This window comes from Centrocercus urophasianus, unplaced genomic scaffold (genome assembly GCF_019232065.1).
Source record: "Centrocercus urophasianus isolate 14NV4802_14NV808 unplaced genomic scaffold, USGS_Curo_1.0 seq_385, whole genome shotgun sequence".
Lineage (NCBI taxonomy): Eukaryota > Metazoa > Chordata > Aves > Galliformes > Phasianidae > Centrocercus > Centrocercus urophasianus.
In genome coordinates this window covers 1-24,216 of record NW_024884961.1, presented here as the reverse complement: position 1 = coordinate 24,216, position 24,216 = coordinate 1, and the positions used below count along the sequence as shown (strand labels likewise).

The following is a 24,216-nucleotide window of genomic DNA, read 5'->3' as shown; positions in this document are numbered from 1 at the left end:
GGGGGGAGGGTGGCTACGGCCGCCGCCAATTGCGTAAGGCCGGGAGCCGGGGCGGGAGCCGTGAGGGGAGGCGAGCAGCCGGAGCCGCCCGCCCGCGGTGTCCGGGGCGGGGAGCACCATGCCGCCGCCCTGAGCGCGCCGCCGCGCCGGGCCCAGGTGAGCGAGTGCGTGCGCGGCGCCGGGGCCGAGGCGAAGGGAGCCGCCGCCGGTCGGGACGGGGTCGGCGGGCGCGGGGAGCCGCGGGGAGAAGAGCAGGGCCGGCTGCCGCCCGCCCGCCCCGGCCTCTTTTGTTCCCGGGAGCGGCGGCGCGGAGAGGGGGGAAGGGGAGGGAGCGGCCAGGGCCCGTGCTGGAGGCTGGCGTTAAGCGCACGCTCGGTGCCTCCGGGACAGCAGGTGTGGGCGAAGTGCCTCGCGGTCCGGCGGCAGGTGCTGCCCGGCGCTGCCCTCCGAGCGCTCCTCAGCGGGTTCACCTCGGGCGGCGGGGCGTCCCGCAGAGCGACGATAACAGTGCCGACTGATCGGCGTCCCCGGGCGCCTGGGTTGCTATGGGCTGCCTTTCCTGCTTGTGATAACCCAGACGTGTTTTCTTTGCCCGGAGGCTCGCAAAAAGCAGTGGGAGCTGCTTTTCTCAATCCTTCTGCATGGCATGCGGAGCCAGACGTGCTCCATTCATGCTCGGGGCGCGTGCTGAAGGTGCTGCCCTTGTTTGTTCCTTAAAGGTGGACTGGGGGCACGGATTCTTTAAAACCAGAGGGATTACACATGCCCCTGTAGTTGCAAAGATGAAACTATACCCGAGGCTTCACAAAGATAACGTGAGGAGGAAGATGAGGCAGTTCTAGGATAGCGTTAGTCAGGGTTTGATGCAGCACAGGAGATCTGTAAGAGCACGTCTGTGTGACTGGTGCGGAATGGCCCATGGGCAGCGGTGGGGTGGAGGAGCGGTGAGGACCATCTTTGTTCTTGCAGAGCGTGCAGATCGCAGAGGTGCTTTGTCTGCAGGGATCCTGCGCACCGCCTCTGGCAGTGTGAAATCTGCCGGGTTGGGTGCGTCTGGCTCAGCGTTGCCGGCTCTCGTGGCTCTGTGCCAGCACCCAGCAGAGCGCGTGTCCTGGGCCTGATCTGGGCAAAGCATCATGAAGGGTACGTTTTATATAAACCGCAGGCAATAGCCCCGGTTATGAATGGAATCCAGGAAAGAAAAAAAAAAACTTAGAAGGGAGAAGGAAGAAACAAAACAAACAAACAAACAAACAAAAAAAAACACAGAAGAAGGAAGACTGGCAGTCTTAATTCATCAAGGATCTGCAACAAAGCATCTTTTTAATGTTACCTGTATTGATACTGTTAGGAATGTGGGTATTTTTTTGGTGTTAGACTGTAGGTTTGTTTCAATCACTTTAAGTCCATAATATTTTGTGGGGTTGATGGTGGTTGGAGTTGGTGGGGGGCTAAGCACTGACCACAGCATGGGGAAAACAGCAGTGCTGCTTCTGGCTGGGCCTGTGAGATTCTCTGAAGGCTGTGACTGTCCTGTGTCCTGTCCTGTGACAGGAGCAGGTACCGTTCAGTGTCACATATCACACTTGTTCCTAACTGACAAAGCAGGTCATGGGGCAGGGGAACAAAAAAAGTTGTTTTTCCTGTAAGGCATGGTTGTAAAAATAGGTACAGCACAAAGAGATCTGCTCATCCTGTGGGAGCCAACAAACCATAGGGCTTACGTGCTCTGTAGTATGAAGTTGTGAAAATTCCACGTGAGTTGTACGTGAACGGCTTGTACATGGAAAGGGATTGGGTGTTCCTGCTTTGGTGGCTGATGGTAGGGAGCACTGGGGCAAATGCTTTTCAGTCCAAGTTAAATGCCCAATAGTAGCATTCTGATAATTAAAGAGGTGTATAGATGCCCATGCTGTAGACAATTGAGACTAGAAGTATTCTTCAGTTGCAGAAGAATACAGAAAAGTAACTTACTGATGTGATTTTTAACGCCAAGTATAGCTGTTACCCTGCTTTGCAGTACACTATAGGAAGGTACTCAACAACCATTCTTCACATTGCTGTTGTGCATTTTGCAGTCAGTTCAGCCTTTTGTTGTAGGAGCTTCACTCAAAAAATGGGCTCTGCTCTGCAGCTTCTTTTTCCTCTCAGTGAGGGAAGGAGAATGAGTGCTGGGACTGAAGGGTGATGCCCATCCCACCTGTAAGTGTGAGGAAGTGATGCTTCAGAGCACTGTCTCTGAGCTGCAGCACTGCTTTATTCTCCCCCAGCCACATGAAGCTGGGGCTGGGCAGGGTGCGCCCTCCATCGCTCCGGGCCAGGGGAGCTCATCAGCCTTCATCCCCAAGGGGCTGCTCCCATCACCTTGCCTGCTTCTGTTCAGGATTGAAAAGCTGCTGACAGCAGTTAGTGGGAGGGTTACTATCTGGTGGGTCTCTGTGTGTTCAGAAACTACGCTGGGAGCACAGTCTGAAGCGTATCATCAGAGTTTGTTCTTTGCATTAGCAAGGCAATTTTTTAAAGTCACCCAAAATATACATCAAAACAAGATTAAAATCTGTAACTTATGAAGTACTGTTCTAGTTAGGAATCAAGTCACAATTAGACTTGATCCATTTCAAGCTTCTTTTTAATCAAAAGGATTTCACTGCTGATGTATTGAAAACATTTTTGGCAAGATAAATGGGAATGAGCTGTTTGTAGATGTAGGTTCAGAAATCCACGAAAGTGTTTTCTTGGAGAAAGGAAATGGAGGGGGGGGGAAGGGGGGTGGCAAACCTTGATGAAAGATATGAGTGAGAAAAGTTATATACTTGCCAGTAGGGAAAGGAAATGCTCAAGACGTTAGAGAATGTGTGTTTTATGACTTGTATCTTCTATTGCTGTCAAGTAAATTGACAAAAGGGAGTGTACTGATAGCTCTGCTATCTTTTTTGGCACTGGGCTAAAAAAATGTAGTGCAGTCACGCAGAAAGTCTGGCTTCACCTGGCAGGATGTTGCAAAATTTGGCTGTTGGATGCAAAGTTCTTGGAGTTCCCTGGAAAGGAATTTACCACAGTAATCCAAAATATGAATGTAGCCACCAGCTCAGCAGAACACATTCTTGGTAGTGGATTAAAGTCTTTGTTTTGTTTTTTGAAAACTTGCTTCTCCTTTGATGCATGGAAAAGGCTGGGAGAATGATGGAAAAAGTTTTTCTTAAATTCTCTTGCAAGAGTTTTATGTAAAGTAATTTAAATTACTGTGCACGGTTTGCCGGGCTCTCAGCTTGAGTATTTTTGTGACTCCTGTGCATGCCTTTTATCTATATTGAAAGCTGGCATCCAGACATGCAGTCAGGTTACTTCGCATTATCCTGGCTGCACAAACTCTTTTCAGCATGCAGTTGGAGCACGACTGCTGCTTCCAAAGCCGCATGTGTATTTGTTGTTTGCGCTGCCCTTCTACTGAAAGCCTCCATTCCTGCAGCAAAATGGAATGCTTCCCATGCTTCACCCTCTGCATGACAATCTGGCGCATTAACTTGAACTATCAGGTAGAGGCATATATTTTGTGCTCACGATGTCAGCAGTTACAGTGGCTGATCTGAAAGTTTTTGCTTTTCTAGGGAGAGGTCTCTGATGAGAACAAAGTGGTTAAATAAGGCTTTAAAACATTGTATAAGAGCAGTGCTGTCATGGCAGACTAATGTCCATCCAGACAATTACCTGATGTCTGACAGCAGTGAGTAATAGATGCCACAGCTTGCTATTGGAGAACTTCCTAAGCTCTTTGTGCAGCAGTCTTTGATTGGCTTCACATTTGTGACCCCACTGCTTTTTGAACCCTTATAAATTCTTAAAATCCTAAACTTGCAATTTAGAGTCGGGTTCAGACACCAAACTACCCCCCACCCCCTTTCTTTTTTCCCATTAGAAGAGAGTCATTTGTATTCTCTGCTACTACTGACTGTGTGGACCTCTGTCATATATCCTCTTAGTCATCGTTTTACAGGATGAAGAATCCTTTGGGGGATCAAATAGCCTAGAGGTGCTGATGTCAGAGCTGTTTGCTCAGTGGATGTGATTTGGAGCCCTTAGCTTAATCATCTTTTAATGCAAACTCCTTGGCTTGTGGAAATGCGAGGCTGTTCTGAAAGAATGTGATGTGCAGCTACAGTGCTTCAGCTGTGGGGTGGCAACTTCTCAGCCAGCATTGTTTCCTCTGTAGCTGATGGATGGCTAAAGAAGATAATTCTTCAAGTAAGCAGAACAGGGGATGGGGTATAACATACTGAAATGTGAGTTTGGAAAAAAGAAAAAAATGCGGAGCGCTTTAGCGGAGACAGAAGGCAAAATGAGGAGAAAGAAAGAAAAGCATGTACAGCTATGAAAGAGAGCAGGCTACGCTCCTGAGTAGTGCTACAGATGGGATTTAAATATGAAAGGCCACTGATTATTAAGTGCTTCTGGCAATTCATTCAGGAGTTTCCTGGAGCATGTATGTTTATGTCTACTGACTGAAGCTGAATATGGGGACCAGACCTTTCTCACTCCATTTTATATTTTGTACTGTCCTACCTGTTCATGCGTGTTTATTGGTTCTTCAGGATTTTTCAATCAGAGTGCTTGGCAAGAAGGAATTAGATATCTAATCTGGCCTTCTTCCTCTGGAATGCCAAAAATAAATTTTGTCAGCCATTTAGTGATTAGCTCCTGAGCTGGAATTCTCTCCTCTGAAGTCTATTAGAGATTTATTTTTTTCTGGTGTCCTAAGATGTAGTAGTTTTCAGTGATGTTTATTCTTCCAGAAACTGTGAATATCTGTAAATACACCTCATCATTTACCCAAAAGGTACTTTAGGATACTTTTGCTTTACTTTATTTTTGCTTTTCTTCTGCTACCATCCTCTTCAAGTTCCCTAAGGTGAATGCTGCAGATCAGTTACTTTCACACTGTTCTGTTCATGCTGTTCTGTTCAAGTCAACTCTGTTGACTTGAACACAAGTATTTATTTGCTCAGAAGTAGGCTTGTGCTGGGATGTGTTGCTGAGCTGAGGGAGACAAAAGCGTTCTGTGAACGAAGCCTCACAACGTTCCTGTGAAGCCAAGGACCTTTTTTTTTTTTCCTCATGTTACAGACTCAGGGCTCAAATGAGTGTGACACTCACAGCAAGCTAATGACAGATGTGTGATTAAAATGCAAGTCTCCACTTTTGATATCCTATGCTAATTATTAAAGCTTTCCTTTCTGGAAATAAGGAACATGGCAGGAATTATTCCCTTTGTGTTGTCTCTCATAGCAGGCATGCAATATTTCCACTGCATTGTGCAGGATCCTCTGTAATTGAGGCACTGGTAGATTCAGAAGGATACAAAATAAAAAAAAAAATAAAAAAAAATTAAAAAAAAGGTTTCTGAAAGATTTCTTCCAGCCAAACATTCTATTGTTTAAACAATAAATGGAAAACAGGATAGAATTCTCCAATTTGCTAATGATTTATAAAGATTAACCATGTCAAACAGAAACAAATGGAACAAAATTGAAGTCACTGTAAGCATTAGGCACTGTTTCAGATACATGGGCTGCAGGAACTACAGTGGCTCCTGGATTTTTTTCTTTGACTCAGTGATATGTAACATCTAATGATGTTAAGAATGTCTTAGAGCAAATTAAAAATAGATATGTCTTGGCATCAGTTAGGAACAGGTGAGTGTTTGAGGGACGGTGTTTGGTGTGTAGGCACTGAAGAAGACAAACATGTCCCTGCAGTCTCAAAACTATGTAAATCCCTAAACTTTGTACATGGGCTTTCTGAAAAGTTGTGCATTTCATATGCTGTGTCATATGCTTTCCTGCCAACTATGTACATGAAGCCAAGTGACTGCTACAGAGCTCATTCACACAAGTTATGGAAAATAGACAAAAGCATGCCAATTATCATTGGAGAAAAGAAGAACTTTTATTGCAGAGAAAGAGGAGGGGGGGAAGAAAGGCAACACTTCACTTTTAATCTGTTAGCTTTCATCCTTAAGGTCATCTATTCAACACTACCAGAAGAGGCAAGAAATTGAATTAATGGTTCCTCTCTATGCTGTAAGCCATTTGTGTCCAAACTTGTGGCTTGCTTGGGCCTCACTGAGTGAAGAGGAATTGTCTTGGGGCACATATGAAATATGTGATATAGCTGATGCCTGTAACTAACAAAATTATCTTGAAAAATATTTTTTATTAAGGCATAAAAGAGCACCACGAAACATGAAATTGGTGGAATATTTGACCTTGTTTTTGTGAACCTAATGCATCAGTCTGGTTCGATGGCAATGGCTGCAATTCTTAGTGAGTTCTGAAAGTGTTCATCAGAACTGTTAATGACCTTTGCCTGTACTTCACCTCTGAAAACTTTTGTTTGCAAATGTACATACTGCCAAAAGCATTTTGCACATTCTGTGTGCCAAAAAAAAAATTAAAAAAAAAAAAATTAGTATTTGCTGCATAGGAAATCAAGAAAATCTGAATCAGTGTTATTTATTTTGGAGAAAATTTTGTAATTATTACCTTATTTATATTTCAGTTTCTCATTAACTGTTGCTGTTTGTCCTCTAATTTTCTTCTGAAATTGCTGGGCAAGGAAGTAGACTCAGTGGTGGTAGTATTCAGCAAGCAGTATGTGACAGAAGTCATCTAGAGCTTTTACAGTTTAAGTCAAATGTGATTCTTCAAGCTTTTGCAGAAATTGTTGTGATTTCCCACAGTTGCTGAACTGTGGTAGTACTTTACTGTATGCTTATGCTTTCTAGCTTTTGCACATCTTGGTGAAAAAGTAGGTTCCTATAAATATGCTGCATGTTATGAGAGTGAATAGGCTTAATTTTGAAACAAGGCAACAGAAGACAATGTGGATCACAGAGTTTGCAGTTCCTGGGGGCTAGGCTTTTTTCTTAAGGGAAAGTTTAAGTCATGTTGAAGTGGGGACTTTCTGAAGTTTTTGAAACGTTGTCCTGAAATCTGTCTATATTTAGCAATTTAATGGCCCTCTTGAAGATTTGTGAAGGTGTGTGTGCTGTACTTGGCAGAAATTTACATCATGTTCTGTTTAATAATTGTAGCTCATGAACCCTCCTGGGCTCCTGGCTGCCCTTTGATCTCGCACCAGTCAGGTCTCTGCCAGAAAAGCAGCAGTGACCAATGTGGCACTGTGTTACAGGGGGAAATGCTATTATTCTTTCAGTGTGTGGTTTTTGCCCACCCTTCCTTGGTCCTTTACTTAACAGCAGTTGCATACTCTGAGATTAAAGAGTGTGGAAACAATCAGCACTGCAACTGGTAGCATTTCATAGCCAGCAACAACAGAAGTGGAATTTCTTCTAACTTCCTTTCTGTTTTGTTCCTCATACCTATGAACTATGTATCCTTAAGATGTCCTTTTAAGGAAACATTAGTATCTTTGCCTTGTATGAAAGTTAGCTTACTTTGCTTACAGAATTTTGAGAAGATGCAGTGACAAGGGAGTTTTACAGCAAATCTGACATGCTTTGCTATGCTGCTTATTTAACATCTGAAGTGTTGAAATGTCATGGTGTGTTTTTCACTTTTTTGGTGGTGTTGGATTATGTGAAAAGCACAGAATAATCCAGTTCCTGTTCAGGAAAGTAGCCCCATTCTGAATAACAGATAAGCATCCCACTTGCTTCTGATCATGTGCTCATGCCTCAGGAGAACCCGGTGTTATCTTGTGATTGCAAGTACATTCCTAGTTTTTTTTTCCTTAGGCTTGTATGTGTGTACAGTATGGCACAAGGACAAACGGGTGAAGGAACACATGAGGGCCTTGGAGATGCTACAGCCTGCTTGGTGAGCATTAGAGTTTGTTATCCATGCAGCTCAAGTGCTCTGTTGGTAGAAACAGACTTGTACTGTAGTTGCTCTTCTGAGTTTCTGTGCAAGATAGACTTTTTTTTAAGCTGGCATGGACTGGATTGGCTAGCATGATGAATACGAGAAATACATACCTGTTCAGTGGTGTGGCAGGAGGGGAAGGAAGCAAGAATCTGGATTGTGTGGGGAAGTGCACAGTCAGAAGGATGGTGTGCAAACATGTCCAGTGTTCCAGCTCAGAGGTGGTAACAGGAATGTAACGGGCCAAAATGACAGTCATCCTCTAGCTCCATTAGTGTATTTCAGGCTTCCCTGGTGCAGTGAACGGGAAGCCCAAACCTGTCTGTATCCTTGAGTGAACAATGATGGTGAAAAATGGATTTGATGATATTGTGTAATACTCTGTTGAAGTCTGAGAAGATTGAGAATGGTGAAACAGCAGCCTGCCTGAACGGCGTGGCCAACAGCAGGTTTACACAGACAGCTCTATACCACTTGGGTAGGTAAGCTGAGCAGCTGTGTATCGTGCACAAACTTGACTTTCACTGAAATCGTGCTGCAGCAAGCTACAAAGCAAAATATCACAGTGACACAGTGCAATTGCAGTAGGTTCCTCAAAGTGGTGATTTTCTTGCCCATGGCTGTGCTATCAGGGGGGACGCACACATCTCAGAGCTCCTTCATGAGGTTTTATGCTTCTGTGGGGCTGCAAGGTCGTAGAGGTAAGCCAATTCTCTCTAGTGTCTGTGACTGCACATAGAATCCTGGGACCTTTGATACCTAGAGTTTTTTGCTTTTTTGTTTTTTAAAAGAGGACAGCATAGGCACAGGTCACAGGGGAATGGCAAGCCTTTGAAGGTGGAGAAAGAGGTGTTAAAGAGGAAAAAACTCCAGTAAATGGGAACTTGAAGGTTTTTTTTTTTTTTTTTTTCTTTCTCCTCCCATGCGTTTTACTCATACTATCTCTGTACAGCTAAATAACACCACTGTCTAGGGCATTACAGGCTTTATAACTCATTGCTTCAGTTACATTTGTGTGGTGCCATCTGAAAATTTTCACAGTGGATATAAAAAAGTCAGTAACTTGAATCAGATCCTCGAGCTCATCTTAATTTTAAGAAGACAGCAGCTGCTCTGAGGGATGAAGATCTTTCTCTCAGCTAGATAACTTGAGATGGCACAGGAAGAGGGAAGGAAGTGTTGAAATGGTTACACCTCATGTAATGGCAAACTATCTGGTAAATCTCGTGCTGAATATTTTGTTACATTTGTTTCATAATTTTTGTTTTGTGGTGTGGACGATTGTGTCTCTGAGCTCTCTTTTCCACCTGTTGTTGGGGTGACCGGTGTTTGCACTCCAGTGGGATAGTTATAAAACTTTACAGTTTGCAGGATGAGCCTTGCAAACAAGACTGAGTGCTTTAAAAAGAACATATGCTTGAAATAGTACACAAGCATTTTCAGTCTCTGTTGTAATGAATGACTTTTTTCTTTTAAGTGGTGGCAGTATTTAAAGATGCCTTCATTGATAAAAAAAAAAAGTTATGCTGTGAAAGTAAGTTAGGCTTTGTGTATTTTGGGTTTAGTACAACTGAGCAATTAAATGACTTAATAACTCCATATGTTTCATATTATAATGACACCATATAGTCAATTTGTCAGTGAGACAAGTAAATGCCATATCTGAAAGCTTTTTAGCCACACTTGAGGAGTTTGGGGCCCAAACCATTTAAAAAAAAAAAAAAAAAAAAATTTTTTTTAAGTATTTGTTTTAGGCATAAAGACTGTTTTTGAATTAAATTGAAAAGCTCCTTCTGCATTAAGTTTTTAGCAGCATTTCTAAAACACAGAAGCTGTTAAGATTTTACTGTTGAAAGTTGTCTAGCTGAGTTTAAAAGTGTGTGCTGGAAGAAGGTTGTTACACAGTGCTCATAAAGCAGTGGGCAGTGAAGTCTGAACAGGGGATTAGGTATGGGAAACAGCTTCTTTAAGAAGAGAATGGTGAAAATCAATTTGCTGCAACAAACAGGTGCAAAGAACACTGCTGGGGGATTTGGCATAAGTTTTCCTGTGGGCTGGCTGCTCCAGTTTATGTTTCAGTGCCTTTGCTGTCATTTTGCATAGATCTGGCGGTGCATTGTCTTCTCTGAAAGGGTAATCCAGCCTGTTCAATAATAACAACTCTCTCGCCTTGAAACAGTGACGTGTCAGATTTTACAGCATGAGACAAAAGGCTCCTTTGCTACATTTCAGAAGAAGATTGCAGTTGTAGTGTTCCTCCTTCACCAGTGTGCCTGGCACTTGAGAACATGACTCAGACTTCCCTTTGTAAACGAAAGAGAGGATCTTTATGCATTTGGAGGTTTTTGTTATTGGTGGTCCCTAATTTCATAATTCATTTTGTGATTTAATACATCTAGCTTACACTTAAATCCTCTTCAGAATTTGGTTTCGAAGATTGGGTTTCAGTGAACTGAAACTTCAGCAACCTTGTCAAAAAATCCTCTATCCCTAAGAAATGTCAATTAAAAATCATGCTAGCTTTGTGAATACTCCTTGCTGTGCAACAGATTTGACCAGAAAGCTTAAGAAAGTATTTGAATGCAGTTTTGGATCCCTTAAAGCAAGCAGAAAAGTGCAGTAGTTTAGAGCTGTTGGCTGGAACAGGTCAGGAAGGAATGTTTTCTTGTGGCTTTTCTTGCTGGCTGCTTCAGGAAAAGATAGAAATAACACAAGTAACCGGAATAAAAGTGCTCAGTTCTCAGTGGTAGGTAGGGAGCCCTGGAGCAATAGCATTGCTTTGAGTCTTTATGCCCAAGCCCAGATATCTCAGCTTTGTGGAATGACTTTGTTACAGGATCAATCCCAGCACACCTTTACTGGCAACCGAAACCTGCTGTGAGTGGACAAAGTTTGTAGACTCCAAATTGCCTCAGTTAATAAAAAGTGTTGACTAGGTTGCATCTTCTCAGGAATAAATAAAATTGTCTTGTATTTTACCTATTAAATTTACATGCTTCTTGCTGCTTCCAATGTGGAATGAAAGCTTGTCTCCTTCAACTTCCCTTCCATAAAGGAAAACAATGAGGAGCTTGTTCAGCTTCTGCATGGAGAAGAAATACATTTGGGCATTCTGTGGAGAAGAAAGGAATTGCTGGCTTTCTCATTGTTCTTGTTTCTTAATTGGACAATGCAAGTTAACTGTGACAAACCTCTGGAAAATACCTAACATAAATGGTTTGTGCTGTGCTTTGTTTCCTTACCAGATCCTTTCAAGTTTAATTGTATTCAAGATATTTTGCATGCTATTGTTTCAAACTGTTACAGCGTGGTAAATGACCAGTAGCTATAGTGTGATTGATACTGTATAAAGAAACACATTAAGGAGAAGGCATGTGGCTTAAAATTGCCTTTTTTTTTTTTCTTCTTCTTTAATGTACTGTATACTGAAAGCCTCTCTCTTATTTTTTTTCTGTCTGTGTGTGCTCGTTGCAGTGACTTTATAACATGCAAGACATTGATGCCAGGGGGAGTTCCCCTGCTTTCCTTCCACCTCAGAATGGGAGCAGTCACAGGTCTTCTGGGTATGTCCCGGGGAGAATTGCCCCTCTTCGTCCCCCACCGCCTTCACACAGCCATGTATCAGCTGAATTTACCTCTGCGAGACAAGAAGCCCGGGCCATGTTCACATCCTCATCACCAGGACAGCACCGCCGCCAGGCAGAAGCCAACAGACATAAAAATACTCTCATTTGCTTTGCTGTTTCTAGCTTTTCACTTTTTGTTGCACTGGGGATTTTTATGGGAATAGCTTCGAAATATGCACCAGATGGTAAGTTCTTACACGCACAAAATCATCCTAGAAGTTGAAGCCCCTGTGAACATAGTGCAGTAATTCTGCATCAGAATTACTGTTAAAAATGGAGTGTAGTAATAGAGCACTTTGTAGTTTTAATGTGAAAGGAAGCTGTATTTAGAGATAAGTTCAGTTCCTTTTGCTGTTTTCAGTGGCACTTCTTATTTCTATTGAGACTGATATGACTTGCTTAATTGAAGCAAAAAAGGCAAGTAGTAAATAAAGGCATAAAGATGAGGGGAAGAAGTGTGAGCATTGTGTAACCATAATTACTGTACGTAGGATTTTGATGTTTGCGAAGGATAGTTGAAATGAAGTGCTTTCTGCTTAAGCAGTAACTAAGGAAAACAATAGAAAGGCATTCAAATAAAAGATGTAAAAGTCTGTGAATTTATACCAAATGGTTTATTTGCTTTGTTTAAACTGAGCAGGGAGCTCACTGACCTCTCAGCCCTGAGCTTTCAGCTTGTCTTAGAACGCAGTGCAACTTTCACAGAATTTGGAAATCATCTCTCAAATCGTCTGGCTGTAAAGCATGAAGAGGTGGTATGATCCACTATTGCTCACTAACTAGACATCCCTACTGCCAAATACTGCTAACTACTGTGACACGCAGTTAAAGGCTGATAGTGTCCTTTTGAGCACAGGTTGTTTGTTTTTGTTTTTCTGAGGAAGAAAACAGGTTTCTAAAAACAAAATGATTTTTTTAAAATTAATTTGAAAACCATTACCTGTTGTAACACAAGCTCTGACTGCACAGTGGCTTTTGGAGTAGTACTTCTGAGGTTTATGTTTCCAGAGTCAATGCAACACTAGGTAACAAACAAAATAATCGATGGTGAATTTCAGATGGCAGTATGAAATGGATGCATGCATTTTAACGGGGGCACTTTTTTTGGTTGCAGAGATCTCTTCTCAGGTGAAGTTATTGAGTTTTTCTAATAACTGTGGAGTAAAAGAAAGTCAGTTTTTGGGAAGTAGTGAATGGAAGATTACTGCTATATTATGATCTAGGTCTCTGGTAATATGAGCCCAGATGTGCAATAAGTGCTCTGTTTACAAGTTGAAGAGAAGGCTGAAAAGTGATTTAGGGTGTTGACACAGTAGTGCTTTCGGAGGAGGAAAAAACAACAACAAAAGACCTTCCCTCCAAAACAAACATAACAAACCATTCCACTATGATACCAGGACTTTATACCATATAGTTAATTAAGATTGTAGGTTTTGTGGTTGTTTCAGTAAAAGTGGGGTTGTGCTTCGCAGACTATGTGAATTAATATTCCTTCTATGCTTTAGAAACTGATAATGTGCAGGAGATGAGTTTGCCTGCTTTTTAAATGCAAATTGTTTTCTGAGTGGGGCTTTTTGTTTGTTTTCCTCTGCTGTTGTTCATTGAGGCATTGGGTTGTTTAGAATTCCTGCACTGAACTTCTGATCAGCAAGGAGTTGATGGATCAGTGAGGATACAGGGGATTTTGCAGTAGAGCATTTTTTATCTTTGCTGTAGTGACATGCACAGAAGCTGAGAAATAACCTAAGGATGTGACTTTTTTCCTCCAGTGTCCTGTTGCCTTTCTGTGGATATCCGGTCAGCTTGCAGCATCAGTTGTTGCACTGTGTCTTTCTGAATTTTCCCTGCGTTGTCTTTTAAAAGAGAAACCACACATCTGTAGAATGTGTTGGAAGCCCTAATGCAAGAGAAACTTCATCCAGGCACCAGAGAAAAAGTGACAAAAATTTTCATTCTGTCACAGTGTTACTGCAGCAGTTCTGCCAAAAGATTCTTGATGGGTTGAAATGTTAATGTCTTTAGCTCCATCCTCACACATGTGGTATTAAAGCCAACTGCTCCAGTTCCAGCTAGGTGTGCTCTTGCTGAGGGCTAATTGGAAATCCATATTGTTAGTGCTTTTAATGGCTGTTTGAAAGGCAGTGTAGGGAATGTGAGACTTAGTAGTAATTGCGTGTAAATCCTAAACCTCCGGCATACCCTCCCCACAGGGAAAATGATACTTGTCTGCATTTCTGTTCCTGCCTGTCAGCTGGTTTCTTTTTCCTCCTTGCTTTTATCTTCCTGTCATCATCTTTTTTCTTTCTTTTTTTTTTTTTTCCTAAGGAGGCCTTAACACATGTAAGGTGCTGGAAATGCAATTTCCTTCCCCATTTCCAGAGGCTTGTGCTACAGGGTCAGGAAGAGAAGTAGGGGAGATTTAGGGGAAAAAGTTCTTTTTGGCCTTCGCAGTTCTCAGCTGGAGCTTGCCCAGGGTAGACAGGATCCTCAGAAAATTTAGCTGCCAAAGTGTGATAAACTTCAGTTCAGCATAATATAACACTGATAATTTTTTCCCAGAGGCCTCAGGAACTCCAGACTTGGTGGCTAAGCAGGTAGAACGCAACTATTTAACTGTGTTTTGAGAACTGTTTCCTGTCTGTTCTTCTGCCAAACTTCATATCCTTTCCCCAACACATGAAAGATTCTAGAACTTCTGGGGGGGCCAGGTATTTTTTGTTTGTCTGTTTTCTTTACTGTATATAAAAATATCACTTTTTCACCCTGTTAACCCTATTAGAAACAACTAAACCCTAAGGACAGCCGACTCCTTTTTACAAAAATGCACTTAAGTAGAGGCTTGACTTGAAAAAAAAATTCAGTGTGAGTGGTTAAATTTGGCAAGGCTGTAGCTACTTAACGTTTTCTGTGTTATGCTTCTGCTTCCATTTAACCTTAACTGTACAGGCAATGACTGTGGTCTATAAAACCCGATCAGTAATTTTGGAGGTAACATATGGTGAAGTACTAAATATTTGAATGTTTCCCTGCAACCCACTGCAATTACTAAGGGAGAATTTCAGAATGCTTTTGCTGAGCACATTTGATTCTCTTGCCAAAAAGTTGATCTGCCGTGCTTCAGAAGCATGCTCATTTTGCAGGAGCGCCCGTTTCCAATTCCAATGGCTTCATTGCTCAAAGATAGGATAAGTTAGACTCTGATTTCATTTTATTGAGTTGCTGTGCTGTATCTCATCTTTCAGACTCAACAGAAAAACTTGCAGTTACTAAATCTTTTTCCCTCCATGAATCATGCTAAACAGAAATTAGCAGGTTGCTGACTCATGGTTTCCCTGCACTGCCCTTTGCTACCAGCCAGGAAGTGCGTGTCTCTGTCTCTTTTCAGTACTTTTGCAGTGTTGAGGAAAGGAGCTTACTGACTCTGCATGAGTCAGGCAGCAGAACTGCATTTTTTCAGCATCTTGCAAGATAGCAGTGTTTCTTGCTTTTCGGCTTTCCTTCATGTGTTGAGTTTCACTTTTTAAATGCTGCTTTCTTTGGCAGCATTTGGCTCTCCCTCCCCCCCCCCCAAAAAAAAAGAAAGAAAAAACAACCACTTTTGTTTTTATATTACTACTTTAGATGCCTTTTGGCCTCATGCAGTTCTGCTATTTATTTATTTTTTTTTTTTTCCACTGGCAGTCAAATCTTGGTTTCTGTGGGTTTCCTGGGTTGGAAGGGATTTGAAATGTGGAGAGAGAAACAGCAAACGAAAACAACTTTGTCAGCAGAACTAAGGATGGCTTGTATTAAATCTGTGGGTAGGTTTCTCTTTTTTTGGATTTTGCAAGAATGGGCTATTGCAAGTAGCCTTTTTCCCTGATTTTCATTTCAGATGTATGGGGCTTTTTCTCCAGAAGATAAGGTTTGAAAAGGCTACTGAGACTATTTCTCTCAGTTGAGTTTCTAACCTGTTTATTTTTGGCATTTTTGGTTGTGTTTTTTTCTCAACAAAAATATTTGCTGTCTGTCATTTTGTAAGAAAACTGAAAATTCAAGAAATATACTTCCTGTTTTCATAGTACCTCTTGTGCTGCTGCATTTCTGACTGCTTAATATTGTAAAGAGATGTGTTTTAAGTACACATTGCTGTAGCTGCATCTGAAGTCACTTGACCTTGTCACTTTTTCATGTTACTTCTCCTTTTCTGGCATTATAATATGGCACCACTGCCTGTGTGGTGCTAAACCTTCAGCAGGATTTTGAGAAGGATTATGTACATCTCAGCTCTAGTGTGATTCAGAGCCTAGTATTTAAAGTAACTTCCTAAAAAGGACAGTGAGTTTGGATCCAAATGCCTCACTTCCCAGGAAACTGCTGTAAGTAGTAAAGCATTACACTAAATATATGAAGGTTGTCTTTTCTTTTTTCTCCCCTTTGTTCCATACTGGCAAATCTGTGCTGAAAGAAATGATCAAGATGCTCAAAAGCAAGAGGGGATCAGCCTTTCTCACACAGGCACTTGTAACTTTGAGGGTGGTGAGATGGTTCTGTGCCTACCATGTTAGTATTTCAGGTATGATGCCTAGGAGTCAGAGTAACTGCTATGAATCTAAGACTTTGCCACTTACCTCTCCTCATCTACAGTAGATGATGTAGAAATTTTTGAAGCAAAAACAAAGGATGCCTAGCAATAGGTTAAAAGTGCAGCATACATTGACAGTTCAGTCTGCCTGTGATCCTCAGTGATTTAATTTGGTGTACAATCCCTTCTCACCCCCTGGAAGCTTTACCATTGCTCAGTTACCTTTTTGGCTCCATTAATTTAAATGTGAACACTTGTTGCAGCAGTACTGTAACCACGGAAGGAGGTGGAAGTCCTTTGTGGGTGACTGACTGCCTTAATCACGTTCATCGTCATGCTTCCAACATTGCTGTCATCCTGTTTGTGAGTCTAACTTTGTAAAATAATGAATTTCATATTATATTGCAGAGAATTGTCCTGATCAGAATCCTCGTCTGAAAAACTGGAGCCCTGGGAAGGATCCTGAAAAGAAGGTTATCATCAAAAAGGGAGATCTGTTTCGTCTGAACTCGGATGCTACAGTACATTCTATAACCATACAGGATGGAGGTGTGTAAAGGCAAAATGAGGAAAATGCTTCATTTCACTGCATAGCTTGTATTTTTATGATTACATGAAAAATGCATTGGAATATTGATATTGAACAATTCTTCTGCTTCCACTTTTCTGCCTTCTGCCAGGCCAGTTATACCAGATGTTAAAAAGCTGAATGAACACTATCAAGTCTGTCACTGGGAATAATGGCATGGTTTTCTATATGATATAGTAAAATTAGACTTGCATAGTAGCTTTCCAGGTAAGGAATCTTAATATGTTCTGATGGCAAACAGTATGCTGGCCATTTTAGAAAGACAGTATGAAAACTAGGGACAAGCTAGCCAGATGCTTAGAAAGACGAATCACAACCAGAAGAAGTTATTTTCCTAAATGTTCATAAACATATTTATAAGCTTAGTAACTTACTTAATTGGTGTGGAAAATTTTCTAATTTTTCTGTTGCTCCTATTGCAAATCTTAATTCTTTGAGTCTATCTCAGAATTGATTTTACTTACGGAAATATATATATATTTTTTCCTTTAGGTTTACTTGTTTTTGGTGATGATAAAGATGGTTCTAAAAATATTACTTTGAGAACTCGTTTTATCCTGATAAAGGATGGTGGAATGCTTCATGTTGGAGCAGAGAAATGCCGCTATAAATCCAAAGCAACTATTATTTTGTACGGGAAGTCAAATGAAGATGCTGATGTGCCAGAATTTGGCAAAAAATTTATTGGTGTGGGCCCTGAAGGAACGCTGGAATTGCATGGGCATCAGAAGCTATCATGGACTCTTCTGTCAAAGTCTATGAATTTCTCAGGGCTGGCCTGTGGTCATTATGCATTTAAAAAGAATTTTTCCCGAGGACTAAATGTGAGAGTGATTGATCAGGACACGGCGAGTGTTTTGGAAGTGTTGAAATTTGATACTCATGAGTTTTCAGAAGAAAGCTTGAAACTCCAGAACTTACTGAAGAATAGAAGTCCTGGTCGCATTATCGCTATTGCTGTAGGAGATTCAGCTGCTAAAAACTTACTGGAAGAAACTAGAGTGACTATTCAAAATCTTCTGGGAAGTAGGTTTGTCAGAGGATTGAGTTACAGGTAACTAATTTATTCTCCCTTTTAGGTTGAGTAAAGATCAGATACATATTCTGCTTTCTGTGGGGGGAGGGGGATAGGGAGCTTATAAAACTTGGACAGTATCTGTTCTTACAATGCTGACTATCCTTTGAAGGTTTTGTGTAGTACTACAGTTGCAGTATTCAGTACGCAGAGCAAAGACTGCAGCCCGCAGGAGTTTCTATAGATCTCAATGCTTATTCATAATTACACTTTCACTTTTCTTCATGGAAGATAAGGGTGGGTATAGCAAAGGACTTTCTTGTGTTCAGATGCTCAGATAGAAAACAGTTGTCTAGAAAAAGCTTTTAATGCATGTGACATTATATTTGGGGAGCATGGAAAGCTAAGCTAAAAGCTGAATACAAGGAGAGGACTCTAACCATATATCAGATTGCCCCCTTCACTGTCCCCTTCGCTGATTCTGCAAGGAAATGATCTGTAAAGAAAGTATTCTATTATTGAAGTACAGTTGTCAGGTGTGTCTGTGTCTTTCGATCATTCTGAAACAGTGGGGCTCTGGAAGAAACACAGTGTTGCGAAAACAGGAAACTTGACCTCTTGTGCATTCTGACCCAGCTTTGTGTTGTGCAGGGTTAACTGTACATGTGGATGGTACATCAAATCTACTGCCAGCCAGTCCTTCAGTTTCTGTTAAAATGGCTTTGTATAAGCTGGTTTTATTTCTTAGTATGTGCAGGAAATCAATACCTTAGATTTTCTCTACTGTTCTTGCTATCCCCTAACATCTGGATTTGAGTTGCTTTGGCAAAGCTGGGCTGGGGCGTCAGTCAGGATGGCATGTTCTGACCTTGTTTCCTCTAGGGGCATGTTTATGCCAACCACTGTGTAAGCATGTAGTCATGGGGGCCCTGCAGTGGGGAGATGGCCTGCAGTGCCTTTGAGGCAGTTTCACCAGAGGGACCAATGCCTCAGCATCCCATAGGTGCCCCCATTTTCTGGAAGCATGAGCAGGCAGTTGGTCAGGTACTGGGCAGCCAGTCTCTGCCTCACCTGGAACTGATAGTTCTGGTGTTCATCTCTACTGGTGGCCTTAATGCTGGTGTGAAGTGAGAGAACTGTTTAACCTGCAGTGTGGAAAAGGAAGCTGGCTTTTTTTTTTTTTTTTTTTTTTTTTTAATAATTATTTCCTTCAGGACTGTTTCCTGACTATTTTCACTTGTTGATAGAGACTCTGAGTGCACATGAGCATGTCCCATGTGTTGTGGGAGATCGGTGAGATGCTCACCTGAGTGCTTGCTGAGGGAAAACGGGGACAGTTAGTTAAACTTGTAAAGCTGGTGAAAGGGTTTTGAGCTTCACAGAACCATAGATGCTGTGTTTGGAGGTGAATGATCCATTCCATTGTTCTCCACTTCTGCCTCCCCATGCAAAATAGTGTGCTTTAAAATAGCTTTGTATTTATTTTAAATGTTGATATATGAAACAGTCAGATTTTTGTCGGTGCTATTTAAAAGGTGGCCCAGTACATCCTATTTCCGTGAAGACGTTAATGCTGAGCGCTTTGATTTGGCCTTCTAAAGATAATGATTAGTAAGAACACAAAAGGAGTGAAATAGAAGGCAACTGAATTGAAGGTTTTAATATCTGCCTTTGAATCAATCATTGGTGCTGGGCTGCAGTCCAACTAGCTGTTGCTGTTTTCACTTTGTGTCAATGATTCAATGTTAATGATGCAATTTTGTTCAACTTTTTAATAGATGATTACTTCCTCTGCAAGTAATTACAGCATTACAGAGCAGTCAAGGACAACAAATACTCTTGTTATTTGAACTTGATGGCAGCTTTCTGTGATGTGTGGTTTTCCATTTTCGTAAACTTGGACTCTCTGAGCAGAGCTGTAGAAAGTGAAGAGATATCTGGGACAGTTCCCTGCTCCCCACAGGTGCTCAGCCAAGTGTTCAGCTGGGGGAAAGACTCTTGAGGGGGAAGAAAAAAAAACTTGTCCTCAGCCTTCAGAAACACTGATGATCCCTTTTGCAAAGGTTGTGCAATAGAATACAGTACTTTTTTTTTTTTTTTTTTTTTTTTTTTTTGAGTCCAAGTGTTTGGGATATTTCAAGATGTATTGCATGCCAGGGGTACTGATCACCAGCAGCTGCTGGCCATGTCTGTCTTGATGCAGTCTTGGTCCCCAGGGGCTCCTTGTCTCCTCTGTGTAGACACTGCTAGCTGACTGCAGCCCTGTGATGGGAATATGCTGTGGCAGGAGAGTCAGCACTGGCTCAACATCTTCCCATGCTTCCTTAAGCCTGCTTGTGAGCAGGAACCCGTATCACTTCTGGCACTCAGGTCTTGTTCTCTTTTGTATGTTGTACTAAAAAATGTGTCTGAAAGCTCTCTCAGTTAAGAACTATGATATTTGCCAGTTTGCTTATAGGACATCCAGTTATGTAGGGCTATGCACCTTTCCAATGAGGTCTTAGTTCTTCATTTTGAAACTGTGGTTTAAAATGAAATTGGGAATGCAGGTCAAAGGATTGTAAGTAACTTCTTCGCACCTTGTCTCATCTTGTGCCTGTTGGTGAAGAATTAAGGGCAATTATATTTAAACACATGCTTTTATTTTTTTTGCAGGCAAGCCTGGGCTTTAGTTGGTGTTATAGGTGGTGGGAATTCTTCCTGTAATGAATCAGTGCGAGACTATGAAAATCACAGCACCGGTGGGAAAGCTCTTGCTCAGAAAGAATTTTTCACAGTGGATGGTCAGAAGTTTGTTGTGAGAGCTTACAGTGAATGGAATGATGGTAGGAAAACATTTACACCTGTGGGTAGGGAAAAAGTAAATACTGCATATGGTGCTTTTTTGTTTGGTTTTTGCTAGAGGTACTGGTTACAACTTAAATTTTTGATTTAAATTTTGATCTTTGCTGTAAGTTTTGCTTTTTGCTGCTTATGTGCCCGGATTATTGGGTGAAGTATGAGGACAGCATCTTAGTCACAATTTTGATCATTACGTGCAGAATGCAAGTGACATGACAGTGAGTTAATTATCTTCATTGCTAACATATTAGTTACAGATAAAAGTTCTTAAAATGCGCTGAAGCAGATATTTTTTTTCTTCAGTCTTTTTTTTTTTTTTTTGCTTTTTTTCTTTTTGGTCATATATTTTTAAGCTTCACTGATGTTGGTTATGAGAAAATTGGGTAGGAGCCAAAACATTTTACCTCTGTTACAATTCTGTGTTGTTATTTCACCAGACTTTGGTTCTCTCATCAATTAGACAACTTTTTTTTTTTTTTTTTTTTTTTTTATAAACTATGGAAAAAACAATATTTTGTTTTTTTTTTTTTTTTTTTTTTTTTTTTTGGTGTGTGTGTGTGTGTGTGTTTCAGGGATCTTTGTTCTGCATTTTACTTTTATGGGCAGTCATCTCTCCCTGTTTGTTGAATTATTAGCAATATCCCATTTGTTTAGAAGAATTTTAAAAAAATATTTTTTTTTTCTTAGGAAACCTATTTTTTTTTTTTTTTTTTAGTAATCTTTTTGATACTATCCTTCTACTTATCATTACAGCCTTATGGAATTATATTGACTCATACTTAAAAATAATAATCCACAGAAGTACATCTTTGACTTGCTGGTGCTGTAGTGTTGAGCTCAATGTTGAGTTCAATAAGTAAGCCAAATTGTGATTCCATTCTTCCTATGCATTAAATAAAATAGGAGAATGTTAAATAAAAGGAGGTCTGCTGAATTTAAAGGTAGGGAAATAGCATACATGTACAGTATAGCTTGCAAAACTGTTTTATTAGTTGTGTTTAGAACAAAAAATTCCCCTAGTCTGGCTTGCTAAGCCCTTGCCAACATCTACAGTGTTAAATGGCAGAAGAACACCACTTGAAGGAAGCAGAGCAAGCAGGGCCTACATGCTGTTGGTATTCGATATATTATGGTGTGGTATTTTACTACTACTTCATAGTTTTTTACTGGTTTTCCTGGTTGTTTCCATCTCTGCCCTTTTTTTTATTTAAAATCCACCAAAAAAGCAGGCTGCAATGGTATTTCACGTTGGCATGTTTCAGAGCATAATGGCACGTAGTGGGTGGTATTGAGCTTGTAAAATCCCATATACTTGCATTGTGTTAACTCTTGCTTTTGTTTTTTTTTCCTTTTTAAACTAGGTGTCCCAATTTCAGGCTTCCAGGTAGAACCTGTTGGTGGAGTGATATTGAATCTTCTGGATGATGTTAGCAGTTGGCAGCCTGGAGACCGAATTGTGGTTGCAAGTACAGACTATTCAATGTATCAGACAGAGGAGTTTACACTCCTTCCCTGCCCGGAGTGTACCAAGCACCAGGTCAAAGTCAAAGGTATGGCAGTGGTCGCTATCTGAAGAGTTGTGTGAAAAAGTTGTTAGTAGCAGTGCAGCCCAAATAGTTCCTTTCAGCCCAAGCAGTAACAACAGTCTTTTTATCAGTCTCAGTATTGTTTTGTTGCCATGTACAGGAGGATATACTTGCCTTTCCTACAAAGTTCTCTGTATAATGTCAGATTTGCATCTGACCTGTAAAGCTTACTGCACTAACTTTTCTCTCCCCTTTTTTCCCAGTCTCAGTGAATTCTTTATTGGGGATTGGTTTATGCTTGTCTACTGTCCTTTCGCTTCTTTCTGTCTTTTCACTGATTCTCTTAATACAAACTTGAATGGCTGCTGTGGTCATCACTACGTTTGTCATCTCTACTGTCCTTCTCTTCTAAAGTTTTATCATTGTATATGTTTTTTTTTTTTTTTTTTTTTTTCTATTTGAAAAGAAGAAAACAGCTGTCTTCAAATCTCTTTTCCCCTTTACCGTCTCTTTTACCCGTGCACCAGTAAAATGGTTATGAAACAAGTGGCTCTTCCAAGTCTCTACTCACACAGGATATCCCTAACTAGTTGCAATCTGTTTTTCCTTTGGGTGTGATGCGCACAAAATGGTCTTGCATGTTGTTGACCATTTCCTGTTTTATTATCTGACTCAGTCTGACTTCACAAAAGCCTCCCATGGGGTTGGCTCTTTCACGTTGCAGACATCTGTGTTTTTCTTCTGTCACCCTGTAACCCCTCTGTGTGCCAACACCCTCCCTCCCTGGCAGTCTATCAGCCTCAATCTGGAGCTTTTTTCCTCCTTCTCTTCTGGTGGGCTCTGAGGTTGGTTTGCAACTCATCAACCAATTTTGGTAGTAGCTCTTCGAGATGTGTCACATTCAACCTCTGTACTGCGTGACTTCCTCTTATCTCTTCTTTCTCAGCTCTCAGAAGTTTTCTGTGTACTCCCTCAAACTTTCCTCTTCCTCTGTCTTTGGGATTGCTAGTTTTTCTGTTGACTTTGCAGCATTGTTAGCTTCCACAACATTTGCTGGTGAGGCTAAGATGTTTTCCTGCTTTGTGAAATCCAGATAAGGTGAACTCAGATATCTCAGCCTTTTCCTTGCTGTACATCAGAGATTACCAGCGTGCGGGAAGCTACAAAGCTGGCTTAGTGCCCATTGTGCATGATACTTAATTGCTTTTGTTCTGTTTCTCACTTGATATGCATTAATCAGTACTTTAAAGTACAAGATAGTTCAAGGTGCAAGCTACTATGAAGTTTAAAAAAGTTTTCTGTCACCACTGTATAGGAGTATGCCCAAACTCTTTTGTCTTGGAAATCATGCACTGTGAAAAACTAGCTACCTCTAAAGAATCTTCATTTTTAAAAAAAAGAGGATCAAAAAAATGTACAAAATTTGCAGTTTGGCTACAGGGTGATTGCATTTTTTCTTTATGAAAATAAATGCTGTATTAGCTGTTGAGAGAACTTTAAAAGAGAACTGGCCACCTTGCTGGTCTTTTTCGACTAATATCTCATATTAAGGGATACTGATTTTTTTTTTTTTTTTTTGAGCAACATGAATTTTTGGTGAACTGATAAATTTTACTTTCTAAAGAACACACTATCTTTTGAAATCTCTTATGTTTTCCTTTATTTGGAATAGAAAACAAAGCACTGTTTAATAGGATGCTTGATTGCACTCAGTATACACGTTATAGTTAAATAGAGGGGAAAAAAGAACAGACAGGCCTTCAAATAGATAAGTACAGTCCCATTTGCAGACCTCTGTCTTTTTTTTCTAAACAGCAGGGTAAGTACAACAGTATTGGTATTCTTCACGTGGTATCTGCCAGTTTAGCTGATATCATTCTGTAAGTTTTGAGAAGGGGGAGTGAAAAACTTGAAATAATTATCTTCTTTAAATTTCCAGATAATTTTCTTGGTTTGTATAGGATAATAGCAGACTGATGCTTTCTTTGGAAAAATATTTGAAAAATAGAGTATCTGTGGCTATTTTTACCTAATTTTAGTTTGTATCCTCAGATTAGCTATACAGAGTTTCCTAAAAAGTTTTGTCCTTGTTTACAGGTCTCTAGTTTTTGTTTTGAGTGGATTGGGCAGCGAATGTTTTTTCTTCTAAAGCAAATCTGCATCTGTGTTTTTTTT

General features: G+C 40.8%; 1 protein-coding gene across 1 annotated transcript; it reads left to right on the top strand.

The window, feature by feature from the left end:
• Window positions 1–99: 99 nt before the first annotated feature.
• LOC122167771 (cell surface hyaluronidase-like) lies at window positions 100–22,065 on the top strand (the record flags this gene model as incomplete). Its single annotated transcript, XM_042832572.1, has 6 exons — window positions 100–156; window positions 11,355–11,691; window positions 16,479–16,619; window positions 17,152–17,713; window positions 20,330–20,499; window positions 21,877–22,065. Coding segments are annotated over exons 2-6 (1,387 nt in total), but the record flags the coding sequence as incomplete, so codon positions are not given.
• Between the last annotated feature and the right edge of the window lie 2,151 nt (window positions 22,066–24,216).